The sequence below is a fragment of the Protopterus annectens genome, chromosome 15.part0 (genome assembly GCF_019279795.1).
Source record: "Protopterus annectens isolate FY-2018-M chromosome 15.part0, PAN1.0, whole genome shotgun sequence".
Classification (NCBI taxonomy): domain Eukaryota; kingdom Metazoa; phylum Chordata; order Ceratodontiformes; family Protopteridae; genus Protopterus; species Protopterus annectens.
The window spans coordinates 64,042,805-64,061,521 of NC_056749.1; the positions used below are offsets into that span (position 1 = coordinate 64,042,805).

At 41.1% G+C, this 18,717-nt stretch overlaps 1 protein-coding gene across 2 annotated transcripts in view; it reads left to right on the top strand.

Annotated features, from left to right (window-relative positions):
• The window catches only part of MPP1 (MAGUK p55 scaffold protein 1), a 920,179-nt gene that overhangs the window by 312,522 nt on the left and 588,940 nt on the right, over positions 1-18,717 (top strand). For both annotated transcript variants that reach the window (XM_044057679.1, XM_044057678.1), the window contains exon 5: positions 3,576-3,661. In XM_044057679.1, the coding sequence (XP_043913614.1) occupies positions 3,576-3,661 (86 nt within the window). The remainder of the gene's footprint in view (positions 1-3,575; positions 3,662-18,717) is intronic.

Genomic DNA, 18,717 nt, shown 5'->3' on the forward strand with positions numbered 1-18,717 from the left:
TACATGGACAGTGCCACAATAATGTGGTACACCAACAAGCAGGTAGGCACATACTTACCTTTTCTGCAGGCTGGCTCTTCAGGCAGTGCATATTCCTTCAGAGTACAATCTAGTGACACACTCTCTGAGCAGGTGCAAAACACAGACTCATGAATGAATACTTCTCAGAGACGTGTTTCTGGATGTAGTACATCGGTGGGGTATTCCTTGGTAGATCTTTTTTGCTTCCACTCTGAACAGGCATCTCTCTGTTTTCTGTTCCAGAGTGCCATGCCATCTTGTGTGGAAGATGGATACCCTTTCTTTTCCTTAGAAGGGGATGTTTTATCAGTGCCCTCCCTCCTGTTCCTCTACTTCCAAGAGTCCTGCAGAAGATTCTGCTGGACTCCCCAAAAATCTTGCTATTGACTCCCTTTTGGCCAAGATAGCACTAGCTCCGCCTCTTAATGCATCTGGCCTGAGGCAATCAGCACAAGTTACCTCACTGGTTGGACCTCCTCACACAGGACAAGGGGTCACTCTTCCATCCTCAGTTGTCCACTACTTCAGCTGATTCTGTGTGTGATTCTGTGGGTGATGGAGGTTTGATCCCTTTTAGGCACATCTTTTCTGAGGATGTGCTCAGGGTTTTACAGGAGGCAAGAAAAGCCATAACTAAAACGTCTTATATGCCCAAATGGAAAAGATTTTCTGCCTGGTGCCATGCTCGTAGCCAGGACCCTTTTTCAGTGGGGGTCCCTCTGGTTCATTTCTGTTTGTGTGAGTTGCTCCAATCTGACACGGCCTGTTCTTCTGTGAAGGCCCATTTGTCCGCTGTTTCTCCCCGTCTACCCTTGAATCCTCCTTTGTCTTCTTGTTGTGAGGTCAGACAGTTTCTTAAAGGCATCCTGCATCTTAGACTTCCCAAGGAAGCCTATTCCTCCTCCATGGGACCTTAATTTTGTTTAAACTGACTTAGGCTCCTTTTGAGCCTGGAGTTTCATTTTCTCTGCAGCACTTTACTTGAAAGACTGTCATGTTGTTTGCTGTTACTTCGACTAGGAGGGATTCTGAGCTTCAAGTGTTTATGGCCATGTTTACAGGGTATCTTTTCATGATGATCCTTCTTTCATGCCCAGGGTTGTTAATGAGTTGTTCTTAAATCAGGCAGTATAACTCCATTCCTTTTTTCCTTCTGCACAGTCTGCTAGTGAGAACGTCCTGCATACCTTGGATTTACACAGTTAACTGAGCTATTACTTGGTTGAAACTAAGATCATTTACAAGTTTGACCTGCATTTTGTTTCTTTTCATCACAGAACTTTGGGTTTTGTGGTTTCCAAGCAAACCCTCTCCTCCTGAATGTCTAAGGCCATTTCCTTTTCTTATTCTTTTCATGGCAAATGGCTGTCTTCTTCAGTTAGACCCCGTTCCACTAGGGCTTTTGTCTGTTCTGGTGCTTTCTTCAAGGGTTTGGACACTAATTCCATCCTTGAAGCTGCTACTTGGTCTTCATTGCATACATTTACTAAGCATTGTAAACTGGATATGGTCTCTTGGCCCAGAGCAGGTTTTGCTAGGGCCATCCTGCATGGGTTTGTTGAGGGCTCTTCCCCGGCATCCACCTCCCACTCCTTTTCTTGAACTCTTCCTAAGGTGCAGAATACTGCAGCAGTTATATAGAAGGACATAGTACAGTTGTGTAAAATCTTAGCATAACAGTAGATGTCCTTCTCTTCACTGTTGCAGTATTAAGTCTCTCCCTTCATCCCTATTTTTTCTTTTGGGTTTTGATTTGTTTGCCCTCCTGGCTGCGGGTTCCCCCTTTTCCATCTACATTTTCTCCTGTTGGATGTACATGGTCTCCTTTTGTCCTTTGGAGACTGTTCTCTATTGAGCCAATTCAGTTCCAGGTAACTGCATCCTTACATCCCCTTTATGCCCTACGTCCTTAGTGTGGAGAGTACATGTGACAAATGGCACATACAAGATCTAAATGCTATGGCATATTGACCGGACATTGGGCTATCCATGGCAGGGGATTCCTAAGGTGAAGAATACTGCAACAGTGAAGAGAAGGACATCTACTGTTATGGTAAGATATTACCCGACTGTCCTTTTTCTGTTCGTATTTTATTAATTTTGTTATTTCACCAAAGACTTTTTCTTTTGAATTTGCCTGTAATTTTATGTTGTTGTTGTTGTATTGTGATGTGTTAATAATTGCAACAGTAGTAAAAATACCCTTAAGAATTTTCTAAATATTTTTTTGCCTACCACATATACCACTCATTTGTCTCTGCATTCATCTTGGGCCCACTTTCCTCCCCTGCATTACAGTGATTTGTCAGATACTTTGGTGGGAGACAAGAGTTAACAGTAGGAGTCTGTCATCCAGGCCATGGATGCTGTTTACTTTTGCCTGCATCTTTTTTTAACAGGGCTGGCTGCTCATAGTGCCCCCCCCCCCCCACACACACACACACAGTAACCTTTCTTCAGCAGGGCAGACTGGTCATGGTGTCCTCCCATCCCCACAGTAATCTTTTTATTCAGCAGGGCTGACTGGTCATGGCATCCCCCTACCTCACAGTAACCTGATCCATTGGGTTCATTTCCCAGAATAAGGCCTGCCACAGGACCCTGTCTTCAGGCTGAGAAACTACTCAGAAGCTCCACCCCATGAGATGTTTTCTGATGCAGACTTCAGAGTGTTTTAATAAGCCAGATCCCAGCCCTGGTGGCCAGTATGTGCACTTGAGTCATTGTCAGTACTTATTATGCCTTTTCCTGAGTGAGAGTTCACTGCAGGAGGAAGGCTGCCATGAGCAGCTCATGCCCCGCTGCACTGCACTTCTTATCAGGCACCTGTCCACTGACTGGTGCTGATACTGCAGCAGACCGAGTCCACTCCCTCTCCCCTGCTCAGTCCATCCTGCCATCTCAGTTGCTCCGTCTTCCAGACTGCAATCTAACCTTGGGTGGTCTGGGTTGTAGTGAGGCATTTATCTGTATTTGACAAAAAAACAACTGAGTACATGATTGTGATAAGTAATGTCCAAATACTAAACATTCCAGGTAAACAATGTCCAAGGGTAATGGTACACCTTTGCTACTATTGTTATTCGCAGCAGGTGTGGTTGGGTGTTTTGTACTGAAGTATTTGTTTACAGAAAGAATGATGCTTACCTTTAATAGCATTTTAGAAATGGTTTGGTCTAACTAATAATGAGCTTTAAGCAGTCACAGAGAGGTCTTAGACAAAGGGAGTAAACTCAGAGGTTATGCCTGTAGTGCAGAACTGCAAATGAAAAAATGTGAAGGCTTGGTAACCAAACATTCTTGTGCCGTAGTCCTAGTCTGTGTTTCCATGTACATAGTGAGATCCTGGATGTAAGAGCTTAACCTAAAACAATAAGTAAAAAAAGTAATGTATAACTGATGCAAGCAGTGGTCAGTGTCTGATATAATGTTTATTTATGGTTTAGTTAGAGGGTGACATTATACATGTAGTGTGGTACTTGCAAAGCAGTAAGACAAGGATTCTGTGATTTACTTATGTAGTAAATAACTGATTTTACTCTGCTACTCTGCAGGTTCACTACACGTGGGAGATGAAATCACAGAAATTAATGGGACAAGTGTGGCTAACCACTCCATAGACCAGCTCCAAAAAATGTTGGTAAGTATGAACACCACACACACACACACACACACACACACACGCTCATGTACAATGTTCCACCGATGAGAGTGCTAACACTACACACACATATTCAACTTTCCATTTTTGACAGTGCCAGTACCACACTCTCGTACAGTGCTCAACTGATGAGAATGCTAATACCACACACTCACATACAGTGCTCCACTGATGAGAGTGCTAACATCATACTCTCACATAGAGTGTTCCTTTGATTAGAGTACCCCACATTCACATACAATGTTCCACTGATGGAAGTGCAGACGTCACACACTATCATACAATGTTCCACAGATGGAAGTGTTGATGTCACACACTCACATACAATGTTTTACTGATGGAAGTGTTGGCGTCACACACACTCACATACAATGTTCCATAGATGAGAATGCTAATGCCACACACTGACATACAATGTTCCTCTGATGAGAGTACTAATGCCACATACTCACATATAATGATCCATGATGACTGTGCTAACATGACACACTCACATACAATGTACCTGTGATGAGAGGACATGTTCTTCTGCATGTGACTAACTGCTAGGAATATGAGCATTACAGTCAATGTGAAGCAATAGTGTAGAAGCTTCAAAAGTGTACCTGCAATGAGAGGACATGTTCTACTGCATGTGACTAACTGCTAGGGATATGAGCATTACAGCCAATGTGAAGCAGTTGTGTAGAACCTTTAAAAGGACGTCCTGCAGAAGGAAACATTTGTATGAAAGTACACCAAGAACTGGCCATTCTTTTGCAAGTTTTTAGGTAGGACACAGAAGAAGTACAGATCACTTTTTCATATGTGGTGAGGAAGTTAGAAGAAGCCATTTGTGTGCATTATTTAGAAATGAGTATGTTTAACCAGTCAGTGTATCCCTGTATGTATTCGGTCTTGATAGTGCAATATGCCGAATGGGACAATTTAACAATGTAGCAATTTTAGTGAAAATGGATATCTTTGTGTTGCATGCTTCTATATGAGCAGATCCCCCTCCAGCCCTGAATGCAGTTGTACCACTTAAACTGATTTTAAAGGCAATGCGCTTATCCGTATGTTGACAAGTGCACCAAGGACTCTGTAATCGGTCTACTAGCAAGGGAATGTGAAGCTTACTTTAACCTTAAAGAAAAGAATTTTCAGTATAAGGATGTTGTACAGAGATGTTGATATTCTTTAAGTCCCTTTAGTAGTTGAAATATGGTTCATGGCACAGAAAGTCTGTGTTGAGATAGACAACTAGTGACTGCACATCTGTCTTTATGTAATGGATTTTGAAAACTTATGCCCTTTAGGAAATTATCATCAAGAGGAACTGATGGCATCTATATGTGCCTTTGCCGTTAATAATGGGAAATTGAACAATGGAGTAGCAACATTGGCTAATGGTACAAAAGCTGTTCTAGCTTGGTATGTATCTATTTCACAAAGAAGCAGATTTTGCTTGTATGGCCATACCACCTTGAATGCGCCCAATCTTGTCTGGTCTCAGAAGCTAAGCAGGGTACTGCCTAGTTAGTACTTGTATGGGAGACTGCCTGGGAATACCAGGTGCTGAACCAGTAACCCCATGGAGTTTGTTCTTATCAGCACATGAAGTCTATTCCCACTATGTCTTTATGTCCTTTATTTTGCTTGACAGGTTGAGCCAAGAGAAAGTAATTAATGACTGTCTCAGTAATTGAATTAGAACCATTAGATCTTTTGTCAAGTTTCATCCGAAAAGACTGATGTTATTTATACAAATCCTAAGTAGTTATATAAACCCTAAGTATTTACTGGGGAAGAAAGAACTGAAGTAACATCAATATTGATTAGTGTTGACAAGGCTGCCTTAGCCTGGTATGTGCTGTTTCTTCAAGGAAGTTGTCTTTATTTAGCAACATGGAGGTGTGTTTCCTTCAAGGTCTCTGATTTGCTGTGAACGTATTGGTTTGAAAAAAGGTGTTGACTTGGATTTAGCCACATAATTGGTGTTTTATTAATTTATCCTAGCCCCGTGGAACCTAATTCTTTATGAACTGAGGAAGGCTTTTAGCCAAAAGAGCTTATCATATACAAATCAACAAGGGCTTTGTTAATCGTTAAGTCTCAACAATTAAAGTTTTTATTATATTATGAAGAGCATAATTTTTAGTAGCCTGTGGTGGTGTGTTTCAGTTTTTACACAGTCTACATAGAATGAAGGAGGCTTTTGGATGGGAAGGGAAAAGTTCTCCTAGGTCCAGACTCACTGTAGGGAACTCCTAAGTCTAGTTTCACCCAGACCAGTGTCTGTTCTTCTAGTGCATGCTGTATTAGATGTCTTCAAAGACATATCTCTATACCCTGGCTCTTTACACCCTGCTCTGAGGAAACCAGACAGGGTTTAGAGAGTGATGGAAACTCATAAGCACCTCTGTAAAAATCTGAAGGCTGATCCTTCTGCTGTCTCCACTGAATCTACTAAAGGCTTACCAAGCAAGGCATCCCCTGCCTAATGACAAGATAAGCAGGTTACGACCTAAAGGGCCAGCAAGGCATCCCCTGCCTAATGACAAGATAAGGAGGTTACTACCTAAAGGGCCAGCAAGGCACCCCCTGCCTAATGACAAGATAAGCAGGTTACTACCTAAAGGGCCAGCAAGGCATCCCCTGCCTAATGACAAAATAAGGAGGTTACGACCTAAAGGGCCAGCAAGGCATCCCCTGCCTAATGACAAGATAAGGAGGTTACGACCTAAAGGGCCAGCAAGGCATCCCCTGCCTAATGACAAGATAAGGAGGTTACTACCTAAAGGGCCAGCAAGGCATCCCCTGCCTAATGACAAAATAAGGAGGTTACTACCTAAAGGGCCAGCAAGGCATCCCCTGCCTAATAACAAGATAAGCAGGTTACGACCTAAAGGGCCAGCAAGGCATCCCCTGCCTAATGACAAGATAAGGAGGTTACGACCTAAAGGGCCAGCAAGGCATCCCCTGCCTAATGACAAAATAAGGAGGTTACTACCTAAAGGGCCAGCAAGGCATCCCCTGCCTAATAACAAGATAAGCAGGTTACGACCTAAAGGGCCAGCAAGGCATCCCCTGCCTAATGACAAGATAAGCAGGTTACGACCTAAAGAGGCAGCAAGGCATCCCCTGCCTAATGACAAGATAAGCCGGTTACTACCTAAAGGGCCAGCAAGTCATCCCCTGCCTAATGGCCAGATAAGCAGGTTACTACCTAAAGGGCCAGCAAGTCATCCCCTGCCTAATGACAAGATAAGCAGGTTACTGTGCGAATTTGGGAAGAAGGCCTGTGCCTCTGCCACCCCGGCAATGAGAGCTTTGAGTTGTCAGTTCCATAAGCTTAAGTACCTTGAATCTCTTCAAGACAAAATGTTAGCTAAGGTAGATTAATGCTGGTAGAACCTCATCCTGAGAAATTCAGGAGATGGCCAGAGAAGCTTTCCAAGTCTCCAAACACTCCCTAAAATGTGGCCGTGATGCTTCACATGTTTTTTGCAGAGCAGCTCCCACAGGCTGTGTCATCTGCAGGCATGCAAGGCTCAGTACACAAACCAAGTAGTAGGAAACCAAGGTGCAACAGCAACTAATATCCTAGTAAAGCCCTTTGGTGCTGGCTCCCCCAGTACAGTCCAGGCTGGACACTTGTGCAAAATACAGTAATTTATTCTTAAGCACTTTTGTCTCTACTGAGGCTTCATTCGAATAACAGTAAACATCTATTCACAGCCTTTGTATATGCTTTAACAAACTAACTTGTTAATCAAATTACTTTACTTTCTGTGTTACTTAATTAGTATAGCTGCTATACCATAAAAAAATTCTCATAATAAAATAAATAAAGTAAAATGTACAATAAATGCATACACTTTACAGAACTACAATAATTTATACAATGCACACCAAACAACACATATACACAAATATGTATGTGAAATTCATTAAAATCAGAGTCTTTACAATTTAGCTGCTCACATTTTCAAAACAGAGCCCAATGTGAGTTGCCCATTGAGTCCTGGAAGGACCCCTGCATTAAGCCTTACCTGCCAAACTATTTTGTTCTATTGTAACCACGTTTCGCACTGACCAGCTCTGGGTTGGGTTCCACCTGTTCTATTATCCAAAATAGAAACACACCTTTTTCACAATCTTTATGGTGCCTATACAGCATTAGATTCAGCTTGTTTGGATATATCATAATAATGCTCATGTATCCTAGTTTTTGAGGTTCTTTCTGTCTTTCCTGTCTAAAAATGGGAACAGGTTTGGCAATAAGCAAGGTATACTATCCTTTTGAAAGGCAGTTAAAATGTCCATTTGCTTTCACAGTAGGAAGACTCAAGTCACCACAACTTGATATGTATTTAAATTGGTGGCGTGCTCCACATTTGTATGTGACTACTGTCTTGTGTGGGCACACAGGTCGACAGCAACCTTAACTTTCATCACCATGTCTCCACAGTAGTAAGAAGGGCATTTCATATTGTTCATCTCATAAGTATGGGCATTTCCTCCAGGAAAAAAAAAGGTTATAACCCCCCTGTACTCTTTCCTCATCAGGCCAATAATAGTGTACAATGTTCCCTTTGGTATGTTCCTTTCCAAACACCTGCAGCAGTTGGAGAGACCAGAAAGGTTCCTTACAAAGAAAATTCGGGGTCTTCAAGATCTGTCTTATGTGGACAGATTGAAATCATTGTCACAGTACTCTGTTTCATACAGACTGCTTAGAGGCGACCTGCGCCTTGCATACACAGCAATCTGTGACCAAGCTTTAATAAAAATGCTGCATATTCACAAATAAAATGGTACATGGGTCACTCACTCAAAAGGACCTTAGCCTGGTGTGTGATATGAACAGAACTTGCTGGAGAGACAGATTTGTTTCACAGACGTTGCCCCATTTTTGGAACAAGCTTCCTGTTCATGTTAAACAAAGCCCCTTGCTGGCCCTGTTTAAGTGTAGTTTGGACGATTGGATGGGTAACTGGAAATTCACCCCAGGGGTACCACCTGTGTCCCTCTTGGACAGGGGCAATATGTGCTGATTCTAGTGTCTGCTTGAACCAGATACTCTTGGGAACACTGGTTGAACTTGGCCAGTTTTGTAAGGGCCCTGGGGCTGGTAGCCTAGTAACATCCTATGATCCTATGCACGATAAATGTAACAGTACTTACAGCAAAACTTTCATCATCCACCCATCATTGTACCAACCTTGTGCATGAAATGGATGCAATTTAGTATATGATTATTGTAGCATAGTTTTTAAATTCCTGCATAGTAACATATGTCTGAGTCATTTCAGACTATCAGTATGGCAGAAAGCAAGAAACCTTAGGAATACTCCATGTTCCTAGCTTTTTGTAAAAAATGGGGTACAGAGTGTCACCCGTGTCAGACTATTAATGTGGTACAAAACAAGAAAACTTTAGGAATACTCAATGTTCTGAGCTCTTTGTCAAAAATTGGATCCATAGTGTCTGCTGTATTTGTAGTAGGTGAACGGGATAATTGTCCTGGGTTTATAATTAACTTCAGAGTTCAAATGGACACTTAAGTACCTTTTCCCTCAAAAAGAACAGCTGTCCAGGTTGTAACAAAGAAGGTTAAATACTTAGCCTCCTACCATGTTAACTTCTATATTCCTGAAGATTTTTTTGTTACTCTATTTTTTTAATTATGATTAAACTATTTATTTGATGTAAGTTCATTTTGTGTGTGTGTGTGTGTGTGTGTGTGTGTGTGTGTGTGTGTGTGTGTGTGTGTGTGTGTGTGTGTGTGTGTGTGTGTGTGTGTGTCTTTTGGGAGTTCTTTTCTCACTTTCTGTAACTGAAGGGCTAACATGGATTACAAAATGTAAGTAAAATAAATAATGTGAATTTGTGCAAAAACACACGGGAAAAGAACAGCAGCTTTACTTTGACTTTTAATCTTTATAATTTGTTTTCATTCCTGATTTGGTTGCATACCACCAGAATTTAGAAGTCTCATTTTAGATTTTGGCATTTCCTAATCTTTAAGGGAAATCATATAAGTAATCTAGGAAGGTAATTATTTAAGCATCAGAGTGAATTTTGATAATGGATAATTTCTGATCAAGTGTTTGTTATCTGTTGTGCACTTTTTAAAAGTGTAATTGTAGAGCAATATTTTCAGAGAGTGTATTTTAAGCTGTACATCTGTAACTTTTTATGCTCGTATATCTGTCCCAGGTAGCAAGCATAAGCAGATGTCCACAAAGCCATACCTGTCTGTTTTCTTTCAGCAAACTGGGAACAGTTGATCCACAAAAACTCACGATTTATTTAAATTTATGTAACTATCAGATAATCTGTCAAATTCAGTAAACAATTTAAGAGTGTGTGAAAATGTAAAACAAGAAGGTTTAGATAAAGATAACAGTATAATTAACAAATATAATTAAATCATGAAGCAAACGCAGAGTGTATTAATTACTATGTAATTTACATACGAGTGACAAATTATCCAATCCTAAAATCCAGAGGTTCCATAGCCAGTATGAAAAGTTGGGGGTGGGGGAATAATGGACATCCTTGATTAATTCCACATGAAATAAGAACTTTAGAAGGTATAAAAAGCAGTGAAAATAATGCTGTAGGAGTTATTATACTGAAAAACTTATAACACAAAAAGTAGAAATTATTTTTTTGTTAGAACAACAAATTAGTATGGCCTGTTAAGCTTGTCTATGGCCTTCTTAACATTTAAAATGAGAACAGTTAAGGAAGAGAGTTGATTAGATTGATCTAAAGTGTGCAATACTTTTTTCATACAGTCTGTTGAATATATAGAAGGCTTAAAACCAGGTTGATTGGGTACATAACATTATTTATTATATTTCTTAGACTTCTTCATAAGTTCATAAATTTATTATGATGTTCAGGTCCAAAAATCATACATCTTGTCTGCTACCTAGATGTCCATATTCTGCTTAAACTTTGTAATATTTTCAGATTCCCTTGTTGAAAGACGTAAGTTATTAACAATAAAAACATTTTATTTGTAATCAGTTTTCAAAAGTGAAATTAATCTGTAATGTGAGGGGTATTTGTGGGTCTTTCCTTGGTTTTAAAATTACTGTCATTAACGCAGCTTTCCACTATGGATCGTTGTTGTTAGATGTTATGTTGTACTCAATGTAAGTACTCTTTAGGGGCGTATTTTATCATATGAAGCATGGCTGTTTGAATTTTCACAAACTGTGGTAGATGGCTTTCATTTATGTTTTTTTTTTTGGAACTTTTCTGCTGGGTCATTATTGAAGTTGGGCTGGACCAACCCAGAGACCTAAGTAAAGAAAAAACAAACAAGGAGAAAGACAGATCAGTAAAGAAATGTGTAGTGGGGGTGCAGAGGAATCAATAGATAAACATATGCAGATAAAAACTAGGTACAGGAAAGTCAAGGAAATCCTTAAAGCAGAATATATTTAGATATTACCTTTCTGCAAAGACCAGTAAAGGAGCAAGCATTTTTTTCTCTTCTGTGTAGCAGTGTCTCACTGGCCCATGAAAGACTTCAGATTAGCTTTATCTAAAATATATAAGACTTTTTTTTCATACAGTTTCTTGGCTGTCTGGAAGGCATAAAGCCAGGCTGACTGTCTTCATCATTATATTTTTAGTCTTTTTTGACTGTAAAGACTTAGTTAATGTGTTGTCTGGAGTGACGTTGAATGCCTACAGCATGAGTGTTTCTGAATTTAAGTGGAAAAGAAACAACGTCTGTGATATATAGTTAGAATTAGTTTTCTCAATGTAATGATATGTAAGTAAGTGTCAACACTCTGGTATATGCAGAGCCAGGAAGTGAAGTAATTGAGATCTGACTTCCCACACAGATTAGTACAATGTGTTATCAGCTAAGAAGAATGAAACTCTGTGTATGTTTATGTCAGGTTTCATCTATTTCTAGAAGGAGCACGTTTTCTAATTCCTATTTATGTTCTAGAAGTTGCCACCCATGGTACTGTAAGAAGAACTTTGTCAAGGGACAGTTTATTCCTGCAGCAAGAATGGTTTCCAAAGATGATACATTTAGGGCTGAGTTGAATACTGTTTGTGCGATGTTCCTGGAGAGGGGGTATCCCAGTGGTCTACTTTCAGACATTTACTCGGAGGTGGTTAAAAGCAGGGGTGTTAAGTATGTCCTGTTATTAGGAAACCCCACATGGAATGAGGGACAAGGGACCCACCCTGCTGAGACATCTAATTATGAGAATTTTATGAATTTACACTATAACAGTAATAGTTCACTAGCTAAGAGTAGTATTAAAAATAACTGTTCTCTTGTTAAAATAGATGGGGACATCCATAAAATAGCTGGAGAAGCACCACAGTTTGTTTATAAGATCGATAAATATTATAGAATAATAAGTCAGGAGGAGGACAGAGGAAGAAAGCGGGATCCCAGTTTGGAATCACAAAGTGTGGGAGATGTAATTATTGCCAGTATATTTTGAATGAAAAAACATAATTTTGAATAACTTTTGTGGTACTAGAACTGATTTTGTGAAGGGCAATTGCGAAACGAAAGGTTTAGTTTACATGGCGGTTTGTTATAAATGTCGGTCTTTTTATGTTGGTAAAACCAAAAGGAAATTGAGGAGAAGGATTATAAACATATATATGATATTAGAAAAGAGAGTGTTAATAATGCTTTTTATATAAACACTCTCGGGTTTGTGATGGCTTTACCAAATTTGAGTTTGGTATATTAGAAAAAGTACCTTCTGATATCAGAGGTGGGCAGAGGGAAGCCAGAATGGAATATAGGGAACTTGTCTGGCAAATTAAGTTGGATGCCACCTCACTTCTGGGTTTAAACAGTTTAATTTCTATATACCCTGTTTTAAGAATGAAGTCTACTAAATTGTGATACTTGTATTAATTGTATTTTTATACTTGTAGTTGTATGGGCATTATTGTTTTTGGATTCCATATTCATTTCTTCATTTTTATATTTTTTCCAAGATCATTTTTTTAATTATATGGAAGAGAGGTATTAAATGTCATTTTTACAATTAGTAGTAAAATTATAAGCTAAACAAATCAATATTTTATGTATTATGTGTGATTATATGAGGTGTATATTGTTTTATGTTTTTTGGGTAGGTGTGTATGTCTTTTTAACTGTTTAAGTTGACGATTACATGATGGATGTGATGTTCATCGTGTTACACTGCTGCAGTCATCACACTTGGGTTATCCTGCCATCAGGCGGTCCCGCAGTTGGCCTGAGTTCCAAAGTCTTGGTCCAGCATCGGTTGCGGTCGCTTCTTCCCTGACGTCAGTGTGATATGGGTATAAAAGAGGCAGCTGATGCCATTTTCTTCAGTCTTTCTTGCCGTGCAGTGCCCGAAGCAGAAGCAGTTCGCAAGTGCCGGTCGGCCGACTCCTGAGATTTTCAAATCGAATTTCAGACCGAAGTCTTCAATAAAGCTAAGTACCCCATCAGGGAACCTTTTCTTGCCTCAGACCGATGTCAGAAAAAGTGAATAATTGCATTTCTTGTGGGAAGCAAATACCTCATAAGGATTTTCATTCATATTGTATTCCTTGCCTAGGCCCAGACCACGACGTCACTGGTTGTCGGTTTTGTGCTAGGTTTAACAAACAAACTATTAAACGTCGGTTTGATTTCGCCAGACATTATTTTGGTAGAAAATTTAACTATACCATGCCGTCGGAACAACCGACAACTGGGATGCATAAAAAACGCAAAGACAAGGACAGGCAGCCGAGACCCAAACCAGACACCGAGGCCTCTGCTAGGCCAGTTGCCGGTTCCCCGGTTTTCAGTGAGGCGCCAACGCAGCCCCTGACGACCGCTGATTTAGTACCCCAGGCTGCATCCAACTCCCAAGTGGAGATTAGTGGGCCTCCAGAGCCTTTATCTTTAGGCCCTTCCGACTCCATGGCTGAGGGTGATTCCGGTGTAGTTGAAAGACCTTCAGTTGCTGAAGGTGTCTTCAGACTGACTACACTTACTATAAAATCCTATGCAAAGCTGAAAACTCCTTTAAAGTAAAGAAGCCTGTACAGCAGTCTCCAGTACAAGGGCCCCATGCCTAAGAAACAGATGCTTAAGATGGCTGAAGACTTAATTACCCTAATCAGGGGTTCCCATCCCCCTCCTGACAAAAGGCCTAGACAGGAGGAGGACTACGCATCCTCTGACCAGGTTTCTATTTCCTCAGATTCTTCTGAGGAACAGGAATACTCCTTTCCCCCTTATGAAGACTCTGATGCTGAGGAGTCTATTCCTTCAGCATCTCCCCCTGAATACTTGTCCTTTGGGGAAACTTTACATACTATGAGGGAACACTTCCACTGCGAAGGCCAGGATTTCTCTGATTCCAAGAAAAGGCTCCGAGAGTTCCTTTTACTACCCCAGCACAGACCCCTTGCTATTCCACCTGTTTTAGACATTGTGGATGATGTTTACTCAGAATCTAGCCTTAACCCAGATTCATTACCTCCTGCACCAGTCAAACCAGACAGATACTACAGAGTCCCTGACTCCCACAAATTCCTATATAAAAGCCCTGTTGCTGACCCAGAAACCATTTCCCAGGTTCCCAAGGGGGCGAAGGCCTCTATTGCTAAAAATCCTGTGCCCTCTGAAAGGGATTCTAGAGCACTAGACAGATGGGGAAAGAAAGTATATACCTCAGCTACTCTATCTATGAGGGCCTTAAATTGCCATTTTCACATGCTGAAATATCAACAATATTTGATTTCTCAATTAAAACAAAAAATGATCACACATACAGAGCAGCCTGATTACAAGGAAATGCAAGACTTGTTGCATGCAGCAGAACAAGTGGGAAAACATACTTTGCAATGTGGATTTGATTCATTGGAAGCTTCTTGCAGAGCAGCAGTAACAGGGTCTGTCATTCGTAGGCATGCTTGGTTAAAAGAACAAACTTTAGCTGATCATGTTAAAGCAAAGTTATTGGATGCACCTTTACAGCAGGATGTTTTATTTGGTGTGAAAGCAGAAGAGGTTTTAAAGAAAATGGAGGATAAGGCAAAATATATGCAGACGGTCAAGGATGGTTCAACCCCTTTTTCAGCAGAAATTGGCCAACAAAAAACTGGTCTTTTCCAGCTTCGGACAGACCACAGAGGGGTAAATACAGATGCCCTAGGGGCAGAGGTCAGCCACAAGGCTCTTACAAGCTTCGACAATGGGGGGCCACACCACAGAAAGGAGGAGAAGACAGGTCTCAAACCTTCAGAAGACAATCACAATGACTTACCCCTCAGACTGCCAAACAAATCCCTCTTGGCAGCTCCCTTGGGAGGAAAACTTGCACTTTTTGCAGACAATTGGCACATCATCACAAAAGACAAATGTGTCCTAAATATTGTATCTCAAGGATACAGGTTCCACTTCCACACTTTACCAAGGATAAAAGGAATGCCAAACCTGCCACCAAATCAATGGGAAGAGGCTCAAAGACAAATTACAGCACTCATGGACATGAGAGCCATTCAACAGGTTCCTACACAGGAGCAAGGACAAGAATTTTACTCAAGACTCTTTCTGGTTCCTCGAAAGGACAAAGCCTGGAGACCCATTCTGGACCTCTCAATCCTAAACACATACCTAGAAGTACCCAAATTCAAGATGCTCACACTACAGCAACTTCTTCCCATGCTGGGCAAGAAGGCTTGGCTAGTAACGTTGGACCTCAAGGAGGCATACCTGCATGTCCCTATCAGACAAAATTGCAGAAGATACCTCAGATTTATAGCAAGTTTAACTCATTACCAATCCTCTGCACTGCCCTTTGGCTTATCTACTGCGCCCAGAGTATTCACAAAATGCCTGGCATCAGTAATTGCATACTGCAGACAAAGAGGAATTCAAATATATCCATACCTGGATGACTGCCTTATTCAAGCATAAAGCAAGGACACTCTTTTAAAACATCTGGCGTTTGTAAAAAACCTAAGTTGCCTAGGGTACACAGTAAACGAAAAGAAGTCAAAACTAGTGCCCTCACAAGACGTAATATTCCTGGGTGCCAGCGTAAATACAACGGCCCAGATGGCTTATCTCATGCCAGACAAGCAAGGACAACTGACTCAATACTTTAAAATTATGGCAACAAAGACCCAACTCCCTGCAAGAAAAATTCTGCAGGCCTTGGGATTCATGGCATTTTGCATACTACTAATACCATATGCCAAACTGCATATGAGGAAATTACAATGGTACCTGAAAAGCGTATGGACTCAACACAGCCACAGCTTGGAATCAATAATACCACTCATTCTCTGCCTTCAACAGGAATTTCTATGGTGGGCTCAGGCATGTCACCTCGACAAGGGTCAGCCTTTCACCTTACCCACAGCCAGGCAATCAATTACAACAGACGCATCGGATTACGCCTGGGGAGCACACATGGCAGGACAGTGTATTCAGGGCAAATGGTCTGGAGATCAAATGCATCTCCACATCAATCAAAAAGAGATGCTAGCTGTACAAAATGCCCTAACAGCTTTCAAGGACCTACTACATCCAGGACAACTACTAATAAAGATGGACAACACCACAGTGATGTGGTACATAAACAAACAAGGGGGCACACATTCCTACCCCTTATGCAGGCAAGCAATGACCTTGTGGAACACAGCACTGACCTACCAAGTTCAACTACAAGCACAATTCCTGCCAGGAAAGAAAAATACATTGGCAGATGAACTAAGCAGAAATAACATGGATCCTCACGAGTGGAAACTAGACCTACAAGTATTCACAATGATATCTCAAAAATGGGGCAGCCCAGACATAGATCTGTTTGCCTCCCCCCAAAACTACCAGCTACGGAAATTTTGCACAAGGACATACCACACACAAGCTTGGAAAGTGGACGCCCTCTCATTCAGCTGGAAAACATTGACATTGTATGCCTTTCTGCCACTGCCCCTTCTGACAAAGGTGCTCCTGAAAGCCAGATTTGAGAGGCCGCAAATGATACTCATTGCCCCAGACTGGCCATGCCAGCACTGGTATCCAATATTAAGGAACATGGCTCAAGGACCTCCATGGATTTTACCTCAAATTCCTCACCTGCTGACTCAGCAAAACAATCAGATTCTACACAGCCAGCTCAAGACTTTAAATCTGGCTGCATGGCAGATTACCTAAACAATCAGTCAACACCTCTCTCTAAAGCTGTTATGGATGTCATTCTGGAAGCCAGGAGACCCAGCACCAGGAAAACCTACTCAGACAAATGGAAAAGATTTTGCGCCTGGAACCAGGCTAAAGGCCAAAATCCTCTAGTCCCAAAAATTCCTCAGATTCTGCAATATTTAACTGAGATGTTGCACAAAGGCCTTTCTTTTTCATCTATTAAGATCCACGCTTCAGCTATTTCAGCTCATTACCACACAGATCCTCCTATATTTTCACATCCATTACTAAGACAGTATCTCAGAGGGGCTAAGAACATAAGATCGCCCCGGAGAGCACCAACACCAACTTGGGACCTCAATTTTGTTTTGGAAAAACTAAGACTACCACCCTTCGAACCAGCTTTTTCAGCTGATTTACAATTTTTATCCTGGAAAACTGCCCTGCTGCTAGCAATAACTTCAGCACAAAGAGTCTCAGAGCTACAGGCCCTAATGGCAGTGGAGCCTTTCATAATTTTTCATCAAGACAGAGTCTCTCTACGAACTAACCCTTCCTTTATGCCAAAGGTGGTATCTAGTATGGCTCTAAACCAAACCATTCATTTACCCACCTTCTATCCAAACCCCCAGAATAAAGGGGAAAGGCTCCTACACTCTTTGGACATTCACAGGCAATTATGTTTCTACTTGGATAAAACTAAGGCTTTCAGAAAATCTGACCAACTCTTTGTATCCTATGCTGCAGGATCACAAGGGAAGGCTATCTCAAAACAGACCATTTCAAAATGGATAGGACATTTTATCCGTTTCTGCTACACCCACCATGGGAAACCTGTACCTGGTAACATTAGGCCCCATTCCACCAGGGCTACAGCAACATCAGCAGCCTTCCTCAGAGGAGTACCAACCAAGGATATTTTGGAGGCTGCAACTTGGAGTTCAGTGCACACCTTCACCAAGCACTACCACTTACCTCTATACTCAAAAACCAGAGCTGGCTTTGCCACTGCTGTTCTGCAGGGCCTACTAGCTTCTCCAAACCCTGTTTAGTACCAACCACCCAGCCTTAGCTTTGGGATTCAACCCAAGTGTGATGACTGCAGCAGTGTAACACGATGAACATAATACAGTTTTGTACCTACCATAAATGTAGATGTTCGAGTGTTCACACTGCTGCAGTCCAGGTTACCCTCCCACCATCCCCTCTTCTTACCTGGAGTTTATCTATACCTCCCTTTTTATACAATTTATATGATGCATTTCTATATGGTGTATTTGCTAACAGCTGTAGCTATTGTTTCCTACTCATGTATTTTACTTAGGATTATGTATTGCCTTCCTATTTGGGGGCACCTGACATCCGGGGCAAGAAAAACTAAAGAAAATGGCGTTGGCTGCCTCTTTTATACCCCTGTCGCACTGATGTCAGGGAAGAAGCGACCACAACCGACGCCGGACCAAGACTTTGGAACTCAGGCCGACTGCAGGACCGCCTGACGGCAGGATAACCCAAGTGTGATGACTGCAGCAGTGTGAACACTCGAACATCTACATTTATGGTAGGTACAAAACTGTACTTTCTGATGAAGTCCCAAGATCTAGGTAAACAATACTGTGGATTTAGTAAATAATTTTGTTATAGACATTAATCCAATTTGGTTTTTGAGTACCAGGTCATTGTTTTGTTTTCCTCTGAGACTATGTGGACCCATGTTTTGATTCTTGATAAAATTAACTCAAACTCTTATTAATAATTATATTCACTTCAGTTTTAGATGTTTTGGCCCATATTGAAGTACAGCTGTGCTCTGAATTGAATGTCTAACATGGAAAAAACTGTATTTTAAATTAGAAGAAGTTTATTAAAA